General features: G+C 41.2%; 2 protein-coding genes across 3 annotated transcripts; both read right to left on the bottom strand.

Moving 5' to 3' along the window:
- Nucleotides 1-440: 440 nt before the first annotated feature.
- On the bottom strand, nt 441-9484 carry LOC136956257 (tetraspanin-5). Its single transcript, XM_067250142.1, has 10 exons — nt 9154-9484; nt 7261-7311; nt 6149-6295; nt 5482-5652; nt 4634-4759; nt 3261-3308; nt 2576-2692; nt 2376-2437; nt 2120-2174; nt 441-1935 (listed from the first exon to the last, which is right to left on the bottom strand). Exons 1-9 carry the CDS (start codon nt 9235-9237, stop codon nt 2162-2164), a joined length of 819 nt encoding a protein of 272 aa, XP_067106243.1. The 5' UTR covers nt 9238-9484; the 3' UTR covers nt 441-1935; nt 2120-2161.
- Nucleotides 9485-11069: 1585 nt separating this feature from the next.
- On the bottom strand, nt 11070-20752 carry acer2 (alkaline ceramidase 2). 2 transcript variants are annotated; one of them, XM_067250913.1, is made up of 6 exons: nt 20399-20752; nt 19848-19962; nt 17704-17845; nt 16818-16955; nt 15121-15258; nt 11070-14781 (listed from the first exon to the last, which is right to left on the bottom strand). In XM_067250913.1, exons 1-6 carry the CDS (start codon nt 20504-20506, stop codon nt 14595-14597), a joined length of 828 nt encoding a protein of 275 aa, XP_067107014.1. In that variant the 5' UTR covers nt 20507-20752; the 3' UTR covers nt 11070-14594. The 2 variants fall into 2 exon arrangements, with proteins under 2 accessions (XP_067107014.1, XP_067107015.1); XM_067250914.1 differs by lacking the exon at nt 15121-15258.
- Nucleotides 20753-21043: the final 291 nt, after the last annotated feature.

The following is a 21043-nucleotide window of genomic DNA, read 5'->3' as shown; positions in this document are numbered from 1 at the left end:
AGCCTATGCCATGGGAATCTTTTTGCACTATATAGGGCTGTACACTAAAAGTAAATCATGGCTCGAGATTAACACCAGACCAATCACCCGAAAGGAACCTTTTGCAACAGGTAGCCTACAGTAGCCTACCGTGGAAAAGTGCTGAGAATGTCGCATAACACCACCCATCCATAAGGTGTCTGCTCTTTCACCGTACTAATGTGAGCTTGTAATATTGCATTAAAGCAAACCCTTCAGGCTAACAAATACATATCACAGTCAAATTGGATACTATTCTTTTTTCATGTATATACAGTATAAAGTTATGTTTCCCCCACCATTAGGATTACAGTTTGTTCTGAATATTGCAAATGAACCTATAGCCTAATATGCGATCAGTGAATAATGAAGTCAGTAATCGATTTTGACTCTGTCATAAGACATTTTGTACAAAGCACCAAACATTTATTCAGATATATTTACAAATTATTATTCAGTTATTTACATGAAATAGAGAACACATGAAATGAAAGAACATTACACATAGACCACACATTATGGCACTGAGTGAAGATGAATGCTATTAAAGATTTCAGTGGAAATAACGGCATTGCCAGTCCGGTCAAGTGTATTGTTTTATACAAGGTTCACCTAGTTTGTATTGTTTTGTGCCATTGACTTAAAATGCTTGCAAGCTTAAGCCTAATGGTATACTGCCTCTATTGGCTGCTTTACTGATCCAGATCAGTATTTAATCTATATTATTTAATCTATATTTAAAACATGCTCATCAGAGGAAGATGGTTTTTCTGGCTCAGTTCACTTTTTAAATTAGCTGGTGTCCGTCAATTTATAACTACCCAAGGAGCTGATGATGACATGTTCCAACAACAATAGGTTGGTGAAAATTTGACTACACCAAAGTACAACAGATAAGCACCAGATGTAGATTTAAGTTGAGAGTTTTAATAACTCACCTCAGATTTAAAGACCATACACCAAAGAGTTAAATAATATGAATCTGGGTCACAAATAAAGCCAAGTGGCTGAAATACATTTCAAGGCCTTTGGGAATTTCTCAGATAAACCCTAACATGCCAATACCACAGTTTCTGTAAAAATGTGTACAGAATTTATTTTCAGAAGAGACTGGTCTACATTTGGCCAGGGTTTAAGAAACCTAATATCCTGTTAAACTTTACATGACACCATGAACCCCATATAAAGCCTGCTACCATGAACAGTACACTGTATGACAAATCATACACTCTTTAAACACTTCATGTCAGTTTTCTGTTTGTGATTATCAACTTCAAGAAACAGCATCCTTAAACATTATGCATTAGTTAAAAAAATGCAGAATATGTCTCTATAAATAAAATTAGAGGACAGAGTCCTTTAAGTTTTTAGGGTGTAACCTTTAAGTCCAATGTTGAATTGTCTTATTCCAATATAATATTGTCATTCAGTAACTGCTAAATTCAATGACAAAGTCTACAAAGTGCTACCCAGCCAACCTGTCAATCTTAAGTAGGCTACTCTGTACAATAACTTACTTCATAACATTAAAGAAATACAGGTAGGAGACCCAATGCTGTTTCTATTGTTTCTAACAGGCATGCAGTGCATTGTCAGAATCACTTCACAAAGAACAGACTTGGGTCAAATACAAAAACCAAATACTTTGACAGTATTTGAAAGTATATTTGAGTCGTATTTGGATTTTACTTCAAGGTAAATCCAGTGCACCCCATGTGTTTAACATATGTACTTGGCCCAAGTCTGCCTCACCACCCTTTGCGAGTAGCTTGACACCGCCGATGTGAAACATATAAAAACAACTCTTATAAAATGATTCTATACACATCACAGAGAAAGCAGACTCTTCCTTCTGTACAGTTCCCAAGTGTCGACTACCGTGTTTCTCCCTTTGTAGATGCCCTCAAGACTTCAAAACTGCAAAAGGTAAACACAGCACATCTTAATATCAGACATTTCATTGAAAAGCTTTTAATTTTTGTCTTTGTCTTTGTTATAGTTACTCGTTTAAAATTAAGGTGAGATAGGACGGTGAAAATGCTGAACCAGACTTCAGGATAATTAGAAATGTATGTATAGGATAATAACAGTGTAAAGTAACCTTAAGAATATCCTTCCGTTTTCTGAGATGAAACAGGGGACCTCAGGTAAACAAACTAAAAGAGAATACAATTAGTTAATTAATTTTAAAATAATACAACATTCAATTGAAGGATTCCATTTTTATTCATGACCACTATGTGGCACCCTTGCACTATATGATCTTGCGTTCTTATATTAGTGCCCAGGCACAGGACTGCTATCCAGGGAGTTGCTGAAAATAAACTTTTCACACTAGCATTTGTAGTGCTTCTTACCAGCTCTCTCTCACTGCCTCGATGTCACTCACTAGATTTTGTGCTAAACAGATCCCAAAAATCTGAAAAGGGACAAGATTTCAATCATGGGAATTTGAAAGAGGTTATCAATTGAACAAACTATAAGAGCCTACATAACATGACAAAATAACAATATTGACAACACAACTTGACATTCTACGTCCTGACATGTTCCGTACCTGAAGTAATGCTATTCCAATAAATATGCCTGCCACCACTGTCAGGTTGTCTTGAAGCCACTTTTCAAACTGAGGAACGCAGCCTTTTATGTAGATAAATGTCCTCTGCTCCGAGTCCTAAGAACATACACACAAGCACGATTAAGGCTATAAGTAAAAAGAAATACAGCTGTTCCTTCTTTTCTCTACCATGGCATATGGTCAAACCAAACGGAGGGGAAAGGAGTGGACAGTTGAGACGGAGGTGGGGAAAGAATGGGGGGGGGGGGGGGTATAAGTGTGAGAGGGTCTCTACCAAAACACATTGCTCTACCATGATTAATTGTGGAAAGCTATCTAAGCAAGCATGCCAGTTATTTTAAAGCAGAGTCTGGAGGACTGGGGATGTAGTTAAGGAGAGCTGTGGTGACTTTGGTGGGGTACAGTACTGATGACCTCATGGAGCCAAAATGACCCAGTCAACTCTCGTCAGTTCCAGAATTTAGTGAGTAAAACAGCACTCTGTTATGGAAAATACTTTCCATGGTGATTTTGAAGTGCCTGCCATAACCCTTGTTATCTTCAAAGGTCCCCTTATGCAGAGTATAGTAGATAAGAATAGAGTACAGTATAGCTGTGAATCCCATAACCGAGGACGTTCCTTGTTTGGGAACACACTGTAAAACGTAAACACTGCCCGACTCACCGCTTTTGCCCGGATGTCATAGCCGCACTGGGTGTTGATCACGTCCTCCTGTAAAAAGGCCAAGAGGAAGTTTCACATGTGGTCATTGCCGTTGGCTTAATTGACCTAACACCAAACTGTTACACTCAACACCTTCAAACTGAGAGCTGGAAGATCAACACTTTGGTCTCTGGGGGGGACTTTCATTTAGTGTTCGCTTTACTACAATACAAGCTAGGATTAATGTTTCCAGTGCTTTTACACTAGTGCTCTTATGAGTGTGCCGATATGAACTGAAAGCAAGACACACACCATCTGGTGTTGATTGTGAAAGAGTAAAACTGTGCTCCGTTGCAACATCAACGTCCTGAGAAAACACTGCTTGTTTGAATTATTTGGTTTAACTTTTGAGCACAGTTTGTGATATACCTTATGTCACAAACAAACTGGTGCAAGTTCCCATACACCAACATCAAGCCTGAGACAAACTTGTTAATAGACTGGACGCTGTCTTCTTTCCAGAATATAACTCCTAGATCAGACTTAAATGGTGCCCTGTCAACCATCAATAATGAAGACCAATGTCTTTCTGCAGTAAAGAACAACTCTTATTCCTGATCATGAATACAGAGTATCACAGCCTCTTGATATCAGCGACAGGGAGACATTATTTCTTGACCATGTGGAACACTGGACTTCCTGGTAACTTGTTAATCATGTTCCTGACAGTCTCTGGGAGATCTGAGGACTGATGCTGCGTTCCATTTGACATCCTGAGTGGGGATTTCCGACCTAGTAGTCGGAAGTATCAAATGGAACCTCAGGTGGGAATTCAGAATCGTTAGGTCAGAGGAACCAAACTTCCAGTTCAACATCCAAGATGGCAGCAGCGCGTATCAACAGTAGTAGAAGATGTAGTTTGACTCTTTATTTGCGCAATTCTGTATATTTGTGTCTCATTAAAATTGTCGTAAGCACAAGCACTGTCGAACTGGTGCTTGCAGTAGCGTATATATCCTACGGCTAGCTCTTAACTCTCGTCTCGTTTTACGACTGATTCGATTGGGATTTTGGAATGCGATAACCTCGGGTGTGACGTCATTCCCAGTTCCGATGACAAATGGAACTCAGCATGAGCGTCCTGTTGGAGTCAAGCCATGGCCTTGATAACAGTCACACTAGGATGGGCCCTCGGAAGAGACATGATTAGTGTATCTATTTTTTGCCCTAACCTCAAATGACATGTTCTAACTATCGAGGGACTGCAGTGAATTTGTCTATAATCATCTCAGATGTGTGCAGTCAGTGCTTCAGTCAGGGTTCACCGTGACCCGGGAAGAAATTCTCAACTATGAACTTTCTGCAGTGATTTGTGGGGGGAGAGGAACGCTTACAGCAGGGTCTTTGGTGCAGCAGGAAAATGGCACACCGCATTTCTCTCGGCTCGGGTTGGAGTCAGTACAGTTGAAGTAGATGTTAAGATTCCAGTCGTCCGCGCCAAAGGCCCCGCAACACTCCCACTAAACAGAACACAACAAAACGTCCCCCCTGTTACCCACCAACATCCTGTTCAGATATTAACAACGTCTGGCCCCATGTGTGAACAACAGGCACTAAACATGAACGAGTGTGGGTGTATCAGAGTTTCACTATCTAGCCTGAAATTGCTCCATCGAGATTAGAGAACACTACTGGTCCTTGTTGGAGAGATGTGCGTCTCTTGGGAATTGTGGTGTCAACTGAAAAGTAATTTTCCACTTTGGAGTCCAAGCTCTGGGTACAATTCCCAAACAGTTTGGTATATTGGGCTGCTTCTCAGTATCTACAGAATGAAACCAATTGAATGAATCATGGGCTGACGCATGATTTCTCCCGTTGAGCTTGAGGGAGAGGAAATATAGCTTTCTGTGTGTTTTATTTTCCCTTTAGGTGCTCTGTAAATGACTGAGGAAATTGAAAGTTGATCGTAGCTAAAACAGAAAATCAACAGAACATTTTAAAAATATTTCTTTTTAAATGTCTTGATGTTATTATATAATTATTCTGTGAAATGTTATAGTCTGGCTTCAAAGCTCGAATGTGGCCTATAGAAATTGGCAAATGGAATGCACATGAGTGCATGTGGAATAACCAACCTCCTAACCACAAAAGACTTATACATCCCAGTAAATGCTGGAAAGTCTTTTTTTAACACTAACAAAAGCCCATTCCAGAGCTTGAGCAGAAGTTAAATCTCTCATACGTATTCCTGGGTGAAGTCGATGAGGTTCTGCAGGTCAATGTCATCTCGGTATGCTCTGATGTTATTGTTGATGAAGAAGTTGAGCTGGTCCTTGATCCAATCCTTGAAGACGAAGGCCAGAACCCCAGCAGTCAGCTCCAGGAAGAAGATGATCCCAAGGAAAACAGAAAACTGGAACCACAATTAGATTTTTGTAAAACAGTTTTTTAAAAGGTCAACAATATGTCAGAAAAAAAGTCTGAAAGCATTTCTTTACAAAATGCCTCCTCCTTCTGCAAGCTCAGTCTGCATAAAACAGACATTGAAACTTGACCAATAGAAATGACATTACTGTTGCTGTTTTTTTGGTTGTTATTCTTTCCAGCTACTCACATGATCTTTCCATCCAAAAAACCTCTGTGCTGTAACCATGACAATGCTATGATGCGCATGGTCAATGAACTGAGATCTTTCCCAGATGGTGTCTTACAGGCAGCCAAGCTAACAAGACTGAATCTTCTATGAAAACCACTTACTATTCATATGTCTTCCAATTATTTGGTTTACAATATGATCACTCATATGCTCCTTTCAAAATATTCATGAATTGATTTATGTTGATATATTGATGTATGTAAGGGTGTAGGCTAGCCAAGGAAATACTACAATACAATAATATAAAACGTACAAATTTCAGCAGGAAGGAGTTCTCCCTCAGTGCTCCGATGCAGCCAGCAAAGCCCAGAATGAACATGACCCCGCCCACCACCAGGAAGAGCCACACAGGGTCGAACCCCCCCAGGTCTGTGATGGAAGAGATGTTGGATAGCACACCCTAGAGGACAGTGAGTTAGAGAGAGATATGAATGAAATATATAATGATAGTGAGAGAGAGAAAGAAAGAGAGGGTTAAAAAGCACTTGTGTTTGTCATTCATAATGCTTCTTTCAAGCTAGCCACACTGTAGTCTTCCCTGTAGAATGTTACTGAAAACACTAGGTACACACACACACACACACACACACACACACACACACACTGTAACCCTCATGGCAGCTCTTCAACATGAGCCTAACATGAGGGGGTAGGATGAATACAGTCGATGTATGTGTACTTATATGAGTCCTTCCCAGAGCCATTGTGAAAGGAAGGTTTTCCAGCAGGAAAGCCTGACATTCCTTTTAGACTGAGTAAAGACATGTGCTTTCACTCTGTCCTCTTTTCCAGGAGTGAGAGCATGCAGACGGATGGGTGTGGACCACCATCGTTTAGGGGGGGGGGGGAGTTCCCACACAGGTAGAAGGAGAAGAATCTTGGTTATTTTCCTCCTGACATTTAGCTTTTTCAGAACAAGGAGACAATACATATTTGGGTGACAAGTGTGTGAGGTGATACTAGCCATAGGCACGTTAAGCCCTTATAGCTGTAACAAAACCCTGCCTGAAGAACTGGGAATGTATGCCTCTGGTACCACAACAAAGTCCAAAAAGAAGGCAGCCGACAATGGCTTTTTACCTTAAAGACAAAGGGTATTCATTGTCATTGTTTCCCTTCCCTTCCCACCTGTGTGGTTATCATAACATGCAGTTCACTCCCAGAGAACCCTTCCTTGTTTTTTTACTTAGGATATACTGAATCCTGTGTGTTCAGTGATGTGTACACAGGATTCAAAACAAAACTGTGATATCAAATAGTATCAATTTAGTTCAACACCTTGATTTCCTTTCATGAAGGTGTGCAGTTGTTCTAAATAGGATGTTTGTTGTTGATTTCTTTCTACATGATGAACAATCTGCTCACCTTTTCACTCCATGCCCACAGCCCTATGCCCAAGAATGCCACTCCGAGTAACTGTAAAGAGAATGACAGAGAGATACAAGATATTTGAGAGATATGCAGGAAATATATAAACAACCAATTTGTTGAGTCCAGACCAAACAATTCTTTCTAAACCCATACAAACAACCATTTGACTTTTGGTTAAGATTCCCTAGGTCTTCATAGCATTTTATGGACTACAAGATATGTACCAAAGTTCCCTTTGTATATGTGAGTCTAACATTACAGGATGTTACAGTACTAAGGACAAGAACAATAAAATTGGAAGATTTCATTACCACTCGCCTAAATGCTAAATATTTCACATCAACCGGACAGAAATATACAGTGGGCCTCTCCTGTGCTGGAGTTAATCTTTAATCAGCGTGAAAGCACTGAAAGAAAGCGTCAAGGCTTTCCTCCAGCAGAAATACAGGTTGATCTTTCCAGAGAAGTTTGGTGTAAGAGAATGAGACACCTTTGTTAAAGTTGTGCGTTAGGAGGTGGCTGTGAATAATCCAGTCGTAAACATGAAACATTACAAACACAGATGTAGAAACATATGAAAACTCTACTGAGTGGTAAAAATGTTAACAGTGTACAATGGTACAACTTTTCAGAAGCTTGTAAGTGTGCTCCCATCCCGTTACTTATGAATTTTTGCTTTTGGCCCCACATTATTTTCAGTACTGTCATCTTTGCCCAAGTTCTAAATTCAGTATTTCCAAATCACTCCTTACAAATGCTAAACAAAGTAAATTGCTTCTAAAACTAGTTCACATGAACGACTGTTACCATGACAACCTCCACATTCTCTTGAAATTAGCATCTTGGCCCAGACAAGCACTGAGCAGATGCCATAGATAATTATATGTAATAAAGGCCCTATTGGACTCTATTGGTTACAATGAGCCACATACAACTCACTCAGAAACTAGGTAAATGCACAAAATCATTTTTGAAAGTGGTACCATGTTAATGTTGGCAGGTTTAAATGGAGTGTATTTGACAGATTTCCAATGTTGTTTTCATGTTCTATGCATATGACCTGTATTTTTGTCAATTTTAGTCAAAATTCAGCACTTATTTGGGCCTTTTTGAGTTTGAATGGGTACATTCATATGACAGGTTGGAAGAGGGAGGGCAATCAAACAGGTGTCAGTGTGTTCCTGATAGCCTACTGAACCCACTTCACTTCATCTGAACTTCGTAAGTAGGCATAGGGAACCTCTTATTCCTGTTTGACTTCGATGTAGCCTACCTGGCTGCAGCTCTGTGGATTCTGACCCTGTCTGTCATTTGAGATGACTGGGGGAGAGTTTTGCCTAAAGCGTCAAGGACCACATAATTTGGTGGAGCACTGACAAATCCATACGATGACGAACCGAGAGGAGCCAACATCTAGGCCTTTCAGATATAGCCGAGATACACTGGGACCTGCATAGCCTACTGCCTGCTCCGAGATGACAATACATTTATGACGTAATCACATACGGCCTCTGGATGAAAACGAGTGGGAAGGGGAAAAAGCGGATTATCATCTCTGAAGCATTTATGAAAAGAAAAAGAAAAAAACAATTTTCTGTTGGCTGTGACTGTAAACTGTAAAGGTCCACAAACAGCCACATGATACCAGCGTGTCTTATTGTTTACACCCACTCATCATTGACGATGTATCTCAAACCTGCAAATGCTGGCACCCATGACCTGTTTGCGTTGCATTTTCTACCAAGTGCAGGTTGCGATGAACAAGAAATGACAACACAACTATGACCACTTTAAATGCATGTACTGTGAATGCCGCTTAAAATTGTCAACATCGAAATAAACCCAGGCCTTAAAAGTCCTGACAAACATAAGCGAGGTATCACTTACCCAAAATATAATATTGAATCCAAATATGAAATATTTGATGCAGCAGCTCACTTCGTGAGCCTTGAAATGCTTTCCTGACATCATTTGTACAATCTTACAAATTTATCCCACCAATATAAATCACATCTAACGTTCTGGGTTTGACAAATCGGTACCAAAATCCACCCTCTGCGCCTCAACAAGGAGAAATACTCCGGCAATTGTTCACCGTTTAATAACATCCAGCATCTTGCAGTCGTGTTGACATTGCCGCGGAATATCTGTTAATGTAGGCTGTCCTACTGACATTGAATTTCCGAACGTTTTTTGTTGTCGAAGACTGCAGTTTAGGATAACGGATGAATAAATCCTACGAGCTGGACCAGATTAAAACCGTCCGTCTTCTATCTGGCCCCTGAACTAGGGTTTAGCCCTTATGTGATAGACCCAAGCGGGAGCCAATAGCAGTTTTTCTTTGCGTAGGAAGGACTTCCTCCAATATGGTGGGGCTACTCCAGCCGAGCAGTAGGCCACCACTAGCAGCGGTATGAAGAAAAGAAAACCCGGGTGCCCCTGCTGGCGTCCACACGCCACTGGCCCCGGCGAGCATGGTTACTGATGAGAAAAGGTGATAACAAATAGTCATATTTGTCAATGTCAATAAATGTCTGTTTTTTCCTTGTTTGTTTTCATGACGCTGTCGCACCAGGTCAATTTGGGGCTTTTCAAGATGCCAAATAATAGGTCTATAAACAAATTCATAATAGGTTACAGGAGTTGTTGAAAAGTCCAAAAATCTAACCCTACTTAGTTCCAAGTTGAGTAGCCTATCAGGTTACATAAACTAGCCTAGCCCTAGCCTACTTCAGTGGTTGATTAGTTGAACCCCCATCCAAGCAAACAAAAGGTTTGGGCCTAATATAACTGGTCGGAAACTCAAATGCTAGGCCTATCTCCTTTGAAAACAGGACACATCAGGAGAAATACTGCCTCAAACAGCTGGCTGAAGCAGCACCCTAGCTACCAATTTGGACCACTTGGCCAGTCACCAAAGCCCACAAGAGCCATATGTCTCACGCTCCAGCTTCATAAGTGAGGCGGTTTCTGTGGTATCGAGCTGTTACAAGTTGCACGAGCTATGCATATGATCCTTTTTGCAACTCTGATATTTTGCCTTCTGCAAACTGAAATATGCGGATACATATTTCAGTCAAGTTCTGGAAAGAAGTTTGAGGACTTGCAAGGCTTAAGTGGTGGGCTTAGGGCAAGGACTGCACGTCACGAGGAAGGCGCAGGTTTTGAGCCTGGGAACCTGAAAGGGCCAATGGAAGAGATGAGAAATACATCGCGTAATGTTGCCGCGCGTCACGGACAAGTACAGACAAGCAACACACACATCGCAAAAGCTGCCACCATTAATAATGTAAGACAGAATCAAGCTAAATCGTCATGGAACAATTTCTTACAACGAAGACAGTCGGAAATCATGTCCATCTTCCCAATAAAACCGAACGAGGAACACGGGATGTGTCGCGCGGTGCCCTTCTCACAGGTAAGATATTTTTCCAATACCGACAATGTAGCCTATATTGGGCGATGAAAAGCAATTTAAGTAATGTAATCAAGTTATCTGATTTACAGAGGGTTCGTCATGAAGACTGCGAAACTCTGGTGCTTGAAAACAACGTTTGCTTTGGAAAATGCAATGCGTCAATCCCCGATTTAGGCAGTGCGTCTTGCGCGCAATGCTCACCTGTCACATTCACACGCAAGTCTGTGCAGCTGAAATGTAAAGATAACACGCACATATTTACGGTTGTGAAGGTGGTAGAGGACTGTCATTGCGCGCTGAAGAATGAAAAGTATTCGCAGGACGCTCATTCCCAGTTTGATCCTATGGGAAACTAGTCATGCTTCGAGGTGGAAAATATAGGGTGGTATAGATCCCTTTAGTGATATGTGCTTCCCTTTCGTGGAAACAATCTATAATTTGCTTTCTTTTGAGTTTCTGTCAGTGGTAATCAGTAGGTTTAATTCAGTACATGGTCCCACAATTTTTTTTATTGAGATTAAAAAGCCTCGATTCCACGGTTTCAAATTTGTGTTAAATAGCGCCATCCAATGGCTGTCCGTATAGTTGCAGCAGTGAAATACAATGGTTCCCCTTGTCATGCACTACAATGGCGCCCTCTAGTGCCAAAGGTTGTATTCACAGCATGTACAGGACTGTACCCTCTCTTCAAATTCATACTTCACTCTCTTTACATCTAAAGCTGTATGCATAAGATATTGTTGTTGTAACATAACAGGTAGGGAAAATTCAGATTAATATACAATTGGAAGTAAATAAACACCAAGACAGTAAATAATTTTGAATTTTGGCAGTTTTATTGCATATAAGAAAAATACTAAAATTATTAAATGTTTCACATTACAAATATTTGTCTAGAAAACGGGATAAATTATGAAAATAAATATTCTTGTGAAACTTGTTTGTATTGTCATTGCAGGCAGAGGCAGACCGAGAATAACCTCTTCACAGAATAGACTTCACTTTCAACTTGCAGATACAATGCTATCATTATCATCACACACACACACACACACACACTTATGTTTAATATAGCATATAGCACTGAATCATTTCTGTCTCCTTTCAAAGTTTTCACTGATCTATATATAATTGGATGAATCAGTCAGTTTGTCTAACGATTTCACCATTCCAATTAGTTTGCACATCAGTGATTTCCCCAAAGATGTGTGCATTTGAACCGAGTCAGTGCCTCGGGAGATGTCTTCCTAAACCATCCTGGCACCTAAAGACTCTCAGCCTTCAGGACTGTGCACGAGAGCAGTGCTGAGTAGCAGGCTGCACTTTGGCAAAGCTACAAAGCTGTGAGGGCATGACACACTGATGTGAGTCAACAGGTAAGCATCTGTGTGATGATCATGTTGGGCTGCTGCTCACCCTGCTTGTCAAACACAGGCCCTGGATGCTTTTCCATCTTCCTCAAATCTAATACAAATACCTGAAACGTATTTGAGAAACCCATTCTACAATGGTTGACAGTACAAATGTAATAATACCTCAGGCGCTTTGTTAAATATGCGTTCTGCAAAACAATACATTTTGGTTGTGCATTACTCTTTCTTTAAAAAAAATATACTTTTTTGGCTATATAAAATACCTTAGATTACAAAACATATCACATCATTGGAGACCGTTTTGAAACAGGTGTTTCTTAGTTTTTTTTGGTGCTGCCTTTAAATGTTTATACGTGCAACTCAACTTCTTGCAAGCAAATTAGTTTCCCCAAGTGTAATAAAGCCCTCTTCTTTTACCCACGATCTCACTCCTAAAAGACTCACCCTAGTTCAACAATTTTCTACATGAACAGTATTAATCAAAGATGAAATGGCAATTTGTTATTACATTATAGTGTGTTGATAATGCATCCAATGACAATCCTTTCCTTTCTAACAGTAAAGCTGTACAACATTAACAATCCGTCCATGCTTTGACAACAGATCATCTCACTGAATGAGGTTCCTGGTGTTTGGAAAAAGACTGTCAGGTTCACAAAAATATGGTCATTTCTACAGTCTTAACCAACCAAACTCTGCACTCACACCTGTACTTAGAAACCATGCCATGCAAAACATAAAAAATGCAAACATTTTGGCACAAGTAACCATGACTTAACTGGGAATAGTGACGTCTGACGTCTGGCTCAAAACCCGATACATGTCAGATATTAAACATCAGTCACCAGAGGATGTCTGATAGTAGATACATGTCAGATATTAAACATCAGTCACCAGAGGATGTCTGATACTAGATACATGTCAGATATTAAACATCAGTCTCCAGAGGATGTCTGATATTAGACGTAGAATGACGAGTATTGTATCATGTTGAAATACTTTGTTTTTTGTTTGTTCTCCTATTAAAACTGTGTTTATGTGCAACTTTATGAACCAGGCCACAGAGAGTGACAACCACAGAACATTCCAGTCTCCCAACATGGGGATGACTCAACAACGCATGGCAATTGCACTGTCATCAAATAGCATAGAAGATGACACCAACAGAAGAAACATATATTTCACCTATATACTTAATACATGTCTGTATTAGAAACTGCAAGTGGCAGCTCGGATCTAAGATGGATTCGAGAGACCGCAGATAGAGTGCGGCTAGTTTGGTTAAACGTTTTAGATCAACACTTGTTTTGTTGATTTTATGTAAAGCACTTTGAGCTGCAATTCTTGTATGAAAAGTGCTATATAAATAAAGTCTTACTTACTTACTTACTTTCACATAAAATATATATGTAATTGGTTATAATTTACTGTCATGATTAGCTAGAATCAAACCACTCTTCAAAAAAGAAATAAAATACCTTTTCATGTCAACACAACTGTTCTCCAGCTCAACCCGGTACCTGTGCCCTTGAGAATCTACATCTTGATGTCCCTAATGATATGTTTGTACCCATTTTTCCCTTTACATTTGGAGGACATACACAAAGACTCTAAACTCAATACAAATATGAGAAGATAACTGAAGTAATACTTTGCAGAAATTCTCTCAAAGTGCTTTTATAACACTGTCCTTAAATTATTTAGGTGTGCTGTAAACGAAATAGAGCACAAAAGCCATTACCAAGAACTCTGTTTTGCGAATTCTTGTCATTTGGAACGGTGAGGCCTATACAGGCAGTCAGAAATGACCTTTTTCATTAGTGTTTAGTAGTTTCCTTATAAACATATTCAAAATAGCTTGTCCATAATTTGTTTAGGGCATTGTGAAACTAGGCATGAGGTTAAGAGATTAGTTTTCATAATCTCATTTGTATATCTCAGTGCCCCATGCTTTGTTTGACATAATTTCACAATGGCCTGGCTGCATACCTACACTTCCCCACACTGGATGTTTCAAATATGTTTATAAGGACATGTGAAGCCATCTGAGGAGGTTCTTTATTGAAAGACCCATTATCAGTAATTGCAAAAGCCCCAATTTAGCCAAACACTGATACGAGTGATGTGTAAATGTTTTTGAAATAGAAGTGTTAATCGCCCCTTGAAACTGCCTGGCATTTCACCTGCATGATGCACCGTGTTGATTCAAACCCATTCTGGCAGGGTCTTGGGGCCTTAAGGCCCTGTGTGTGTCGCATCTGAGTCCCCTGGGCAGACGCATATTGTAAAGAGGTCTAGATGTGTAAACCTTAACCCTGAATCTGTCTCATGTGATGGATGGAAGAGAGAAGAAAAGGGAATGTCGTCTGGAGACTCGCCCGCCCACACTTTTGATTCATACTTCATTTAGAGAAACCCTGAACAACCAACTCCACCAACGTAAAAACCCCACCCGGCCATGCTTTGGGCACATTCCAAGCAGACACCTGCACCTGAGGGAGATTGGATGTGGAAAGCACGGACAGCAGGAACAAGACCTATGTGACCTTGACCGAAGACTTCTTGTTGACACACAGCAGGGTGATGTAGGGCACCCCGATAAAGGCCCATCTTTCGTTGGGCCAGAACATGATGACGGGACCCCGCTCTGGTGCCTCGGTCGCCACGTCGAAGTAGGCAAAACACACACAGCCCAGGTAGGACGCCAGGCAGATGAGGATGTGCCTGAGGAGACAGCAGGGACACCATGAAGCACCCAGTAGATACCCAGTAGACACCGTCTACACAGATCTTTGTGAAATGCCACTAAAACAAAAGTAATCATCAAGAGGCAAGACAGCCACGGGTAAGGACACAGTTAGCGATTAGCTAACCCAAACCCTGTGTGAAAATACCCAAACTGCATTTTCTTGTGGCCCAGTTGAGCTGCTTTGCAGCCCTTTTAAGGCGGTCAACATAAAGGTTTTGACCTTCTCTGAACAAGTCTACCACAAGGAGGCCATCATCAAATCTCTCCGAACCCAAAGGGTATAACCCTCACCACGAGGGGCTTTGCAAACGTACCAAGCACAGTGCAGGTAGGGGAAGTTGACGTAGGACCACATCTCACAGAAGATCCTGTCGCTGATCCAGCAGAGCAGAGCCAGCGCCCACCAGATGCCTGAGATCAGACCCAGCTTGAAGACACGCGGGTTCTCACACCTACATGGACCCAGACGCACCAGTCACGGAAACGCACGCACACAAACACACCTACACACATATGTACAGACATACACAGTCACCTGTGCATGCTAGTTATCTAACCAGGCCTCTTTGTATAAAGTGTGTTTGCATGTATTGTAAATGTTAGCGTGTGAGTGTGTTTACGTTCATATATCTTTAATGGATGTGCGCAGTGAAGTGAGGGGGTAATCTACCATGAGAAGCCATCCCTACATTGGGCCTCCCATCAAGGACGAAGAAGTTGGCAACCAAATGATAAGCACACACACAAGTGAGAGGAAGTGCAGAAATAGAAATATGGAGGGCAGGTCACATGGTCCACAGGAAGGAAATAGAGAATACCAAGAGCTGTGACATCAGTATATAATGTGGTAACAGAGTACAGGCCTGCAACGTTCATTTGTCACAAGTCTCGAGCTTTCATCCCCCTAAAGGCCACACATAATGGTAGACCACTTTTCCCATCAAAATTGTATTTACCAAACGTCAGCTCCTGTTAGCCCTTCCAGGACAAAATAAAGAGTTTTATGGTGATGTCTTATCCAAAAATCTCTTCAATGGGGAGGCTAAACTATATTTTTCAAGAGATTGCTCTATTTTCAGGAGAAATTGTTGAAGTTTTACCATTACTGTTTGCTCCAGTCACTCTTGAACACACAACCCCTCCAAACCTCCACCCCATCAGTGTCTCATCCAGAGGCGTTGTTAGACATCAAACTCTACTGGGGCAAAGGCCCATATTCATATCCCTTGTTTTTCTTTCAAGCTTGCTGCGCACAATGCACTACTAGGCTATAGAAACTCCCCTTGCTTAACCCCCTACACAACAGCTCAGGGACGCAAGTTTGATATCAGCTTTGGCAGGGACATCAATAGTTAATGCGAGCGCGCACTTTTTTTGCATTGATTTGAGTGCAAATACTGTTTTTTTGAGCTTCCTGTAATATTGTTTTTTAGTCAAAATATGATGATCGGCAGGCCTATCATTGAGAAACATTCTTTACTTTTGTAATGTTTTCTTAGCCTATCTCATTTCTGACTTGTGTGCTGAGTCCGACATCTGGACTTCTGTGTGCGTGCTGCAGTGTTTTTGGTTAAACTGCTTTGATTTTTCATGAGTTGATTGGGATACTGCGTTAATTTTTTCAGGGATTATCAATCTAAATTAATGCACTGACTCATTAAGTAAATTGTTAAAACTCAAACTTAAGATTTCACTGGGGCACAGCAGATTTATAATGGGGCACGTGCCCCAGTAAAAAGGGTCTAATGACGCTCCTGGTCCCATCTGATAGCTGGCAAGAAAGGGAGATGCCTAGAGAGCTTATTATCACACAAATACACACACATGCTATTCGGAGCCTCTTTCCCTATTTACGATGTGTGATTCGGATCCTATCATCAGGAGTTCTCGGCCTCACCTCATCGTCATGGAAAGCATGAATGTCAATGACCTTGTCTCACAGTGGGAGGGAGGAAATTAATGCAAAGCTACATTAGTTTAAAGGTGTGTGTGTGCGTGTGTATGAACTCACCTTCTAAGCTCAGTGATTAGCAGAACCGTACAGGGGATGCCGAGAGTCATAAGTGACACCGAGTTGACAATAGGCTTAACGAAGGCCAGACCAGTGGTGATCCCAGACAAGATTCCTATCACCACTTTGAACCTTGTCCTGGAAGGGAAAAATGAATCAAAAACATCTTACACAACAGAGACCAATCAGGGATGTTTTTGTTCCGTCCAACACAAGCACGCTGTGGCAAATCATGAAGACTTTGACATGCTGCATGAAACTGGCTTCAGTTCCTTCACAGGGCCAGATGACAGTGGGGTGACAGACAGGATAACTTGGTGACAATGGAAACTAGTGCACAGGCATAGGGACAGCTACTACTGGTGTCAGCTGTCTTCTGATGAAGCTATTAATAAACACCCGCATGCCATTAGGCACATGACCCGGCGCTGTGGCCCTCGGAGACTTCAACAAATGGTCAAAAGTGGGAAATGTGTCCGAGTAGCAGGAAGCACATATTCACTTAAACTCTTTTATTTTAACACAGGCTAAAGCAGTCTTTTAACCAGGAATTTGCTTTCAGTTAATTGCTAGGTTGCTACCATTTTATTCTGAATACTATATATATACATATAGAATAATGACTATCTTGTAGAAAACTAACCCTAACTGAAGCATGTTCACATGATGCCACATGTGACTCATGTTCATGTAATTGTAAATGGTCAACACAACAGGGAAGGAACAAAAGGTCATTCTAAAAAACGAACAAAACACAAAAAGGATTTGCATGGGGTTGTGTCCACTGATAGTTGGCCTGAACAGAGAAGCAGATTCTGAAAGACCCACCATGGAAACCCTCCAAAGTATAAACACCTAAACTAGTTGTCCTCTTTGGCCAACTCACCTGTCCTTCCGGAACATTCTAGGGAGGTATCTCTTAGGAAACCACATAGCGATGGCACACATCAGCACCCACAGGATAGCCAGCTCATCCAGCATCTGACCCAGGAAGCTCAGGGTGGCATGGAAGTATGTGGAGCCAATACCTGAGTGAGTCAGAGAGACGGGGGGTGGGGGGCGAGTGTGTGTGTGGGAGGGGGGGAGAGAAAGAAAGACAGAGAGACGATAAGTCAGCAATTCAAATGCATAATTGAATATGTGACCAGAAGACATAAACTGACCAGCTTCAGACTGACAGAAGTAGCCATAATCTTTGCTGTGCACCTGTGGCAACCACTATTGGACGACAGGTGGAGTGGCCTTTGTTGATAAGAGAGACCATGTTTTGTTAGGTTCAATGCTATAGCTGACATACACATTTGTTACTGAGTGCAGGAAAACAAAGTCGAATCTATGCTTGTTGAAGAAATGAAACGTCATGACCACTAACCATAAAGACAAATATACGTTCTCATTGTTGCTCTGGCAAAACATGTAAACATCTCCGTCTTGCAAAATCTAATTTAATCTGATTAGAGGCAGGATGTTTTTCTATTGAGGTCAATATGAAAGAGAGGAAAAGTTCAAAAAGTTCCTCAAGGGGAGGGAAACTATGCACACATTCATCAAAAACAACCACAATAGGAAATCTGCTGACTCTTAATAACACAGCTAAGGGTGCTTGTCAAACAAAGGAACACACTGTGTAAAAGGAGTCTTTTTTCCAGTTCTGTACTCTGTTACAAACAGTTGGTCAAATTATCTGCTAATAACACCCCTTTCATAAGAGTATTTTTGACTTTCCGGGTGAGTATCAACATCCAGTGGGCTGTTGTCAATGATCAAATTTTATTAAATGTATTATAATTTGGCCAAGACGCACTTCTGCAACTCCACAGTATCATAACATGCTGACCTTTTAATGGAATGTTGCTTTGCTAGCATTCCTTAGCAGTGAAAGGGTGCAATCAACTTTGGACACAGTCAAACAAAACCCTGCCCATTTGCACTCTGGAACGGAGTTGTGTTCTAGAACGCCTCTTGAACAAATTAGGTTTCAGCTAACACCATATCACTCTGTCCTATCTCTACACACAGAGGAAGGGGAAGGAGCTAGGGGCTGGCTAAAGGTTGTTTTTGTGGTAGTGAGAAGGCCTGGGGTTATATTAGATACAGCGTTGTTTTTCCCCCCAGCCAGGTCAGAGGTCATCTGTGCTCTAGCTAGACTGTATAAGGAGTGGGGGAAGTGACTTTGCAGAGCTTCTCACTGTCTCACCACCAGGGCCTTGAGTCCTCCAGCTCGGCGACCTCTGGTTTAATGTCTTTATGACACCCCTTATCAGACAGCAGTCACACAGGGGATAGGCCACCACAGGACTCAGCTGGCACGCCGCACCTTCTAAAGTGGGTCTGTGTCCACCTATCCCTTAACAGTGAAAGCCCAAACTATGATGTAAGCAACAGAGACCAATAGGGCCTATGTTCATCTCTACATGTTCTATAGGGTGAATACCTAAAAATACATTTGGTAACACAACGATAACATCCGCCGATAAACTGGTGGAAATTAAAAGCATAACTAAGAGTGCCTAGGTCCTGATGTTCAACAGAGAGGATGTAGCTGCTGGCAGTTAATAGCAGGAGCCGCCTCTGTACATTACTTGTCTCTATGACCCTCATCTGAGGTTGCCCTGGGGACCAGAAGTTCTGGGAGTTGTCTACTTGGAGTTTCCTTATCACTGCTGATTCTGCGAGAGGCCTGGAGGCTTATTTTCATAAAAAAAATACTTTTTATAATAGCTGAAAACCAGGAACAAAGGCCACACTAAGTAGCTGCAATGATTGAGCATACATTCAAACTGTTACATGGGCTCAGTGTGTTTTTTTCCACTTGCCCTTTTTGACTAATTTAGGCAAGTAACTGCCATATAGTGCTTTCTGGGCTGTCGAGAAAAACTTGTCTTGACAGTCACATGTCTTAATTGTAGGGTGAGTACGTTTAAAAGACAACAGTACACAATGATGAGTAGAGAGAGGACTGCTCTGCAGTTGCCACACAACAAAGCATGGCTGAGGTGCATAAGAGTCCATGCCCAGCAAGAAACTTACCAACAACAACCAGCAGAATCCAAATGAGATATATTCCACTGTTGAAATGTGTTGCATATTGACGGAACAAGCACATTAATATAGGCGGTAAAACAAAAAATAAGATGTTGCTGATCTGAAATGATAAAAAAAATATATAAAAAATATATATATATATATATATTTAAAGGAAAATGAAAAGTTAACAGTTTTCAGGCAAAAGGACCGTTTGTCCGAAATGCAAATGCAGCCCACACCCAACATCAAATGTTTTTGTAGCAATGTAAATAAGAACTATGACCTGACACTAGACCAGTGCTCGTAAGCCTGTCCTTGTTGTTGACCTACTGTCTAATTTTGTGAGCGTGAACTGTGAGATAGAACATCCATTACGTTCGCATGTTGCATATTAATTAATAACAAAGCGGTGCGATGCAAGAGCAAGGCTAGCATCTGAACCGTTGTCTCAAAGATTGATAGCAATAGTGATCTATCAACAAAACATATGAAAACATTAGCTAGCGAGAAAAGCGTGTCAAATTCGGAAACATAAGCTGAGAACTGTCACCGACCGTGTTATAAAACTCTGCAATACTTGGGTAAATCATGTAGTTCCCTTCACACCAGTCCACATCGGAGCTGCCAGCCTGCAACTGGTCCCAAAAAATAAGATCGGTCATGTCTCGACTAGTCTACAGTTATTTCTTGCGATGGACAGTGCGGACAGCAGCAGCCGTCACTGTACAGTGCAGTTGCAGTCGATGGACGAGAAACCGTCAACTGTAGGTCACTAACAGATCAATTACTGGATGTATGTTTCGAGAGCCGACGTATAGAATAACTACGACGAGGTGCGATACTAAACTCATCTACTTTAAGTCGCATTGTACGACACCGTTTTTCTACAAGCAACCTTAGCGTGACGTTCAAGCCTACGGCTGAGCACAAGAGTGACAGCCGTGCGCTGTAATCTTTGGTACCATGTGGTCAACGCATGCGCAGTGCTACAGGTCTACACCAGGAATGTAGGCTACTCAAGAGAGACAACTGCATAACCACTCGTTAGGAAATAATCAGTCGCTTATTAGTTTAAAATGTAAATATTTGTTTTAGAAACACAGCGAAAAAGAAAAATTCTGCCTTATAAGATGTATTTACATTTAGATTTTAAAACAAAGGGCAAATTAGGAGTAGCAGGTCAAAATATTTATGTATTA

Source organism: Osmerus mordax, chromosome 14 (assembly GCF_038355195.1).
Source record: "Osmerus mordax isolate fOsmMor3 chromosome 14, fOsmMor3.pri, whole genome shotgun sequence".
NCBI lineage: Eukaryota > Metazoa > Chordata > Actinopteri > Osmeriformes > Osmeridae > Osmerus > Osmerus mordax.
Note: the sequence above shows the minus strand (reverse complement) of the source record. Positions and strands in the feature narration are given on the sequence as shown.

Coding starts and splice junctions, on each gene's coding strand:
- LOC136956257 (XM_067250142.1), bottom strand. CDS start 9,237: ATGATGTCAGGAAAGCATTTCAAGGCTCACGAAGTGAGCTGCTGCATC. Junction 4,760..5,481: donor TCGACTTCACCCAGGAATAC/GTATGAGAGATT, acceptor TGTTCTGTTTAG/TGGGAGTGTTGCGGGGCCTT. Junction 2,438..2,575: donor TTGGAATAGCATTACTTCAG/GTACGGAACATG, acceptor GTCCCTTTTCAG/ATTTTTGGGATCTGTTTAGC.
- acer2 (XM_067250913.1), bottom strand. CDS start 20,506: ATGACCGATCTTATTTTTTGGGACCAGTTGCAGGCTGGCAGCTCCGAT. Junction 16,956..17,703: donor AGAATGTTCCGGAAGGACAG/GTGAGTTGGCCA, acceptor TTTCCCTTCCAG/GACAAGGTTCAAAGTGGTGA. Junction 14,782..15,120: donor CCCTACCTGCACTGTGCTTG/GTACGTTTGCAA, acceptor CTGTCTCCTCAG/GCACATCCTCATCTGCCTGG.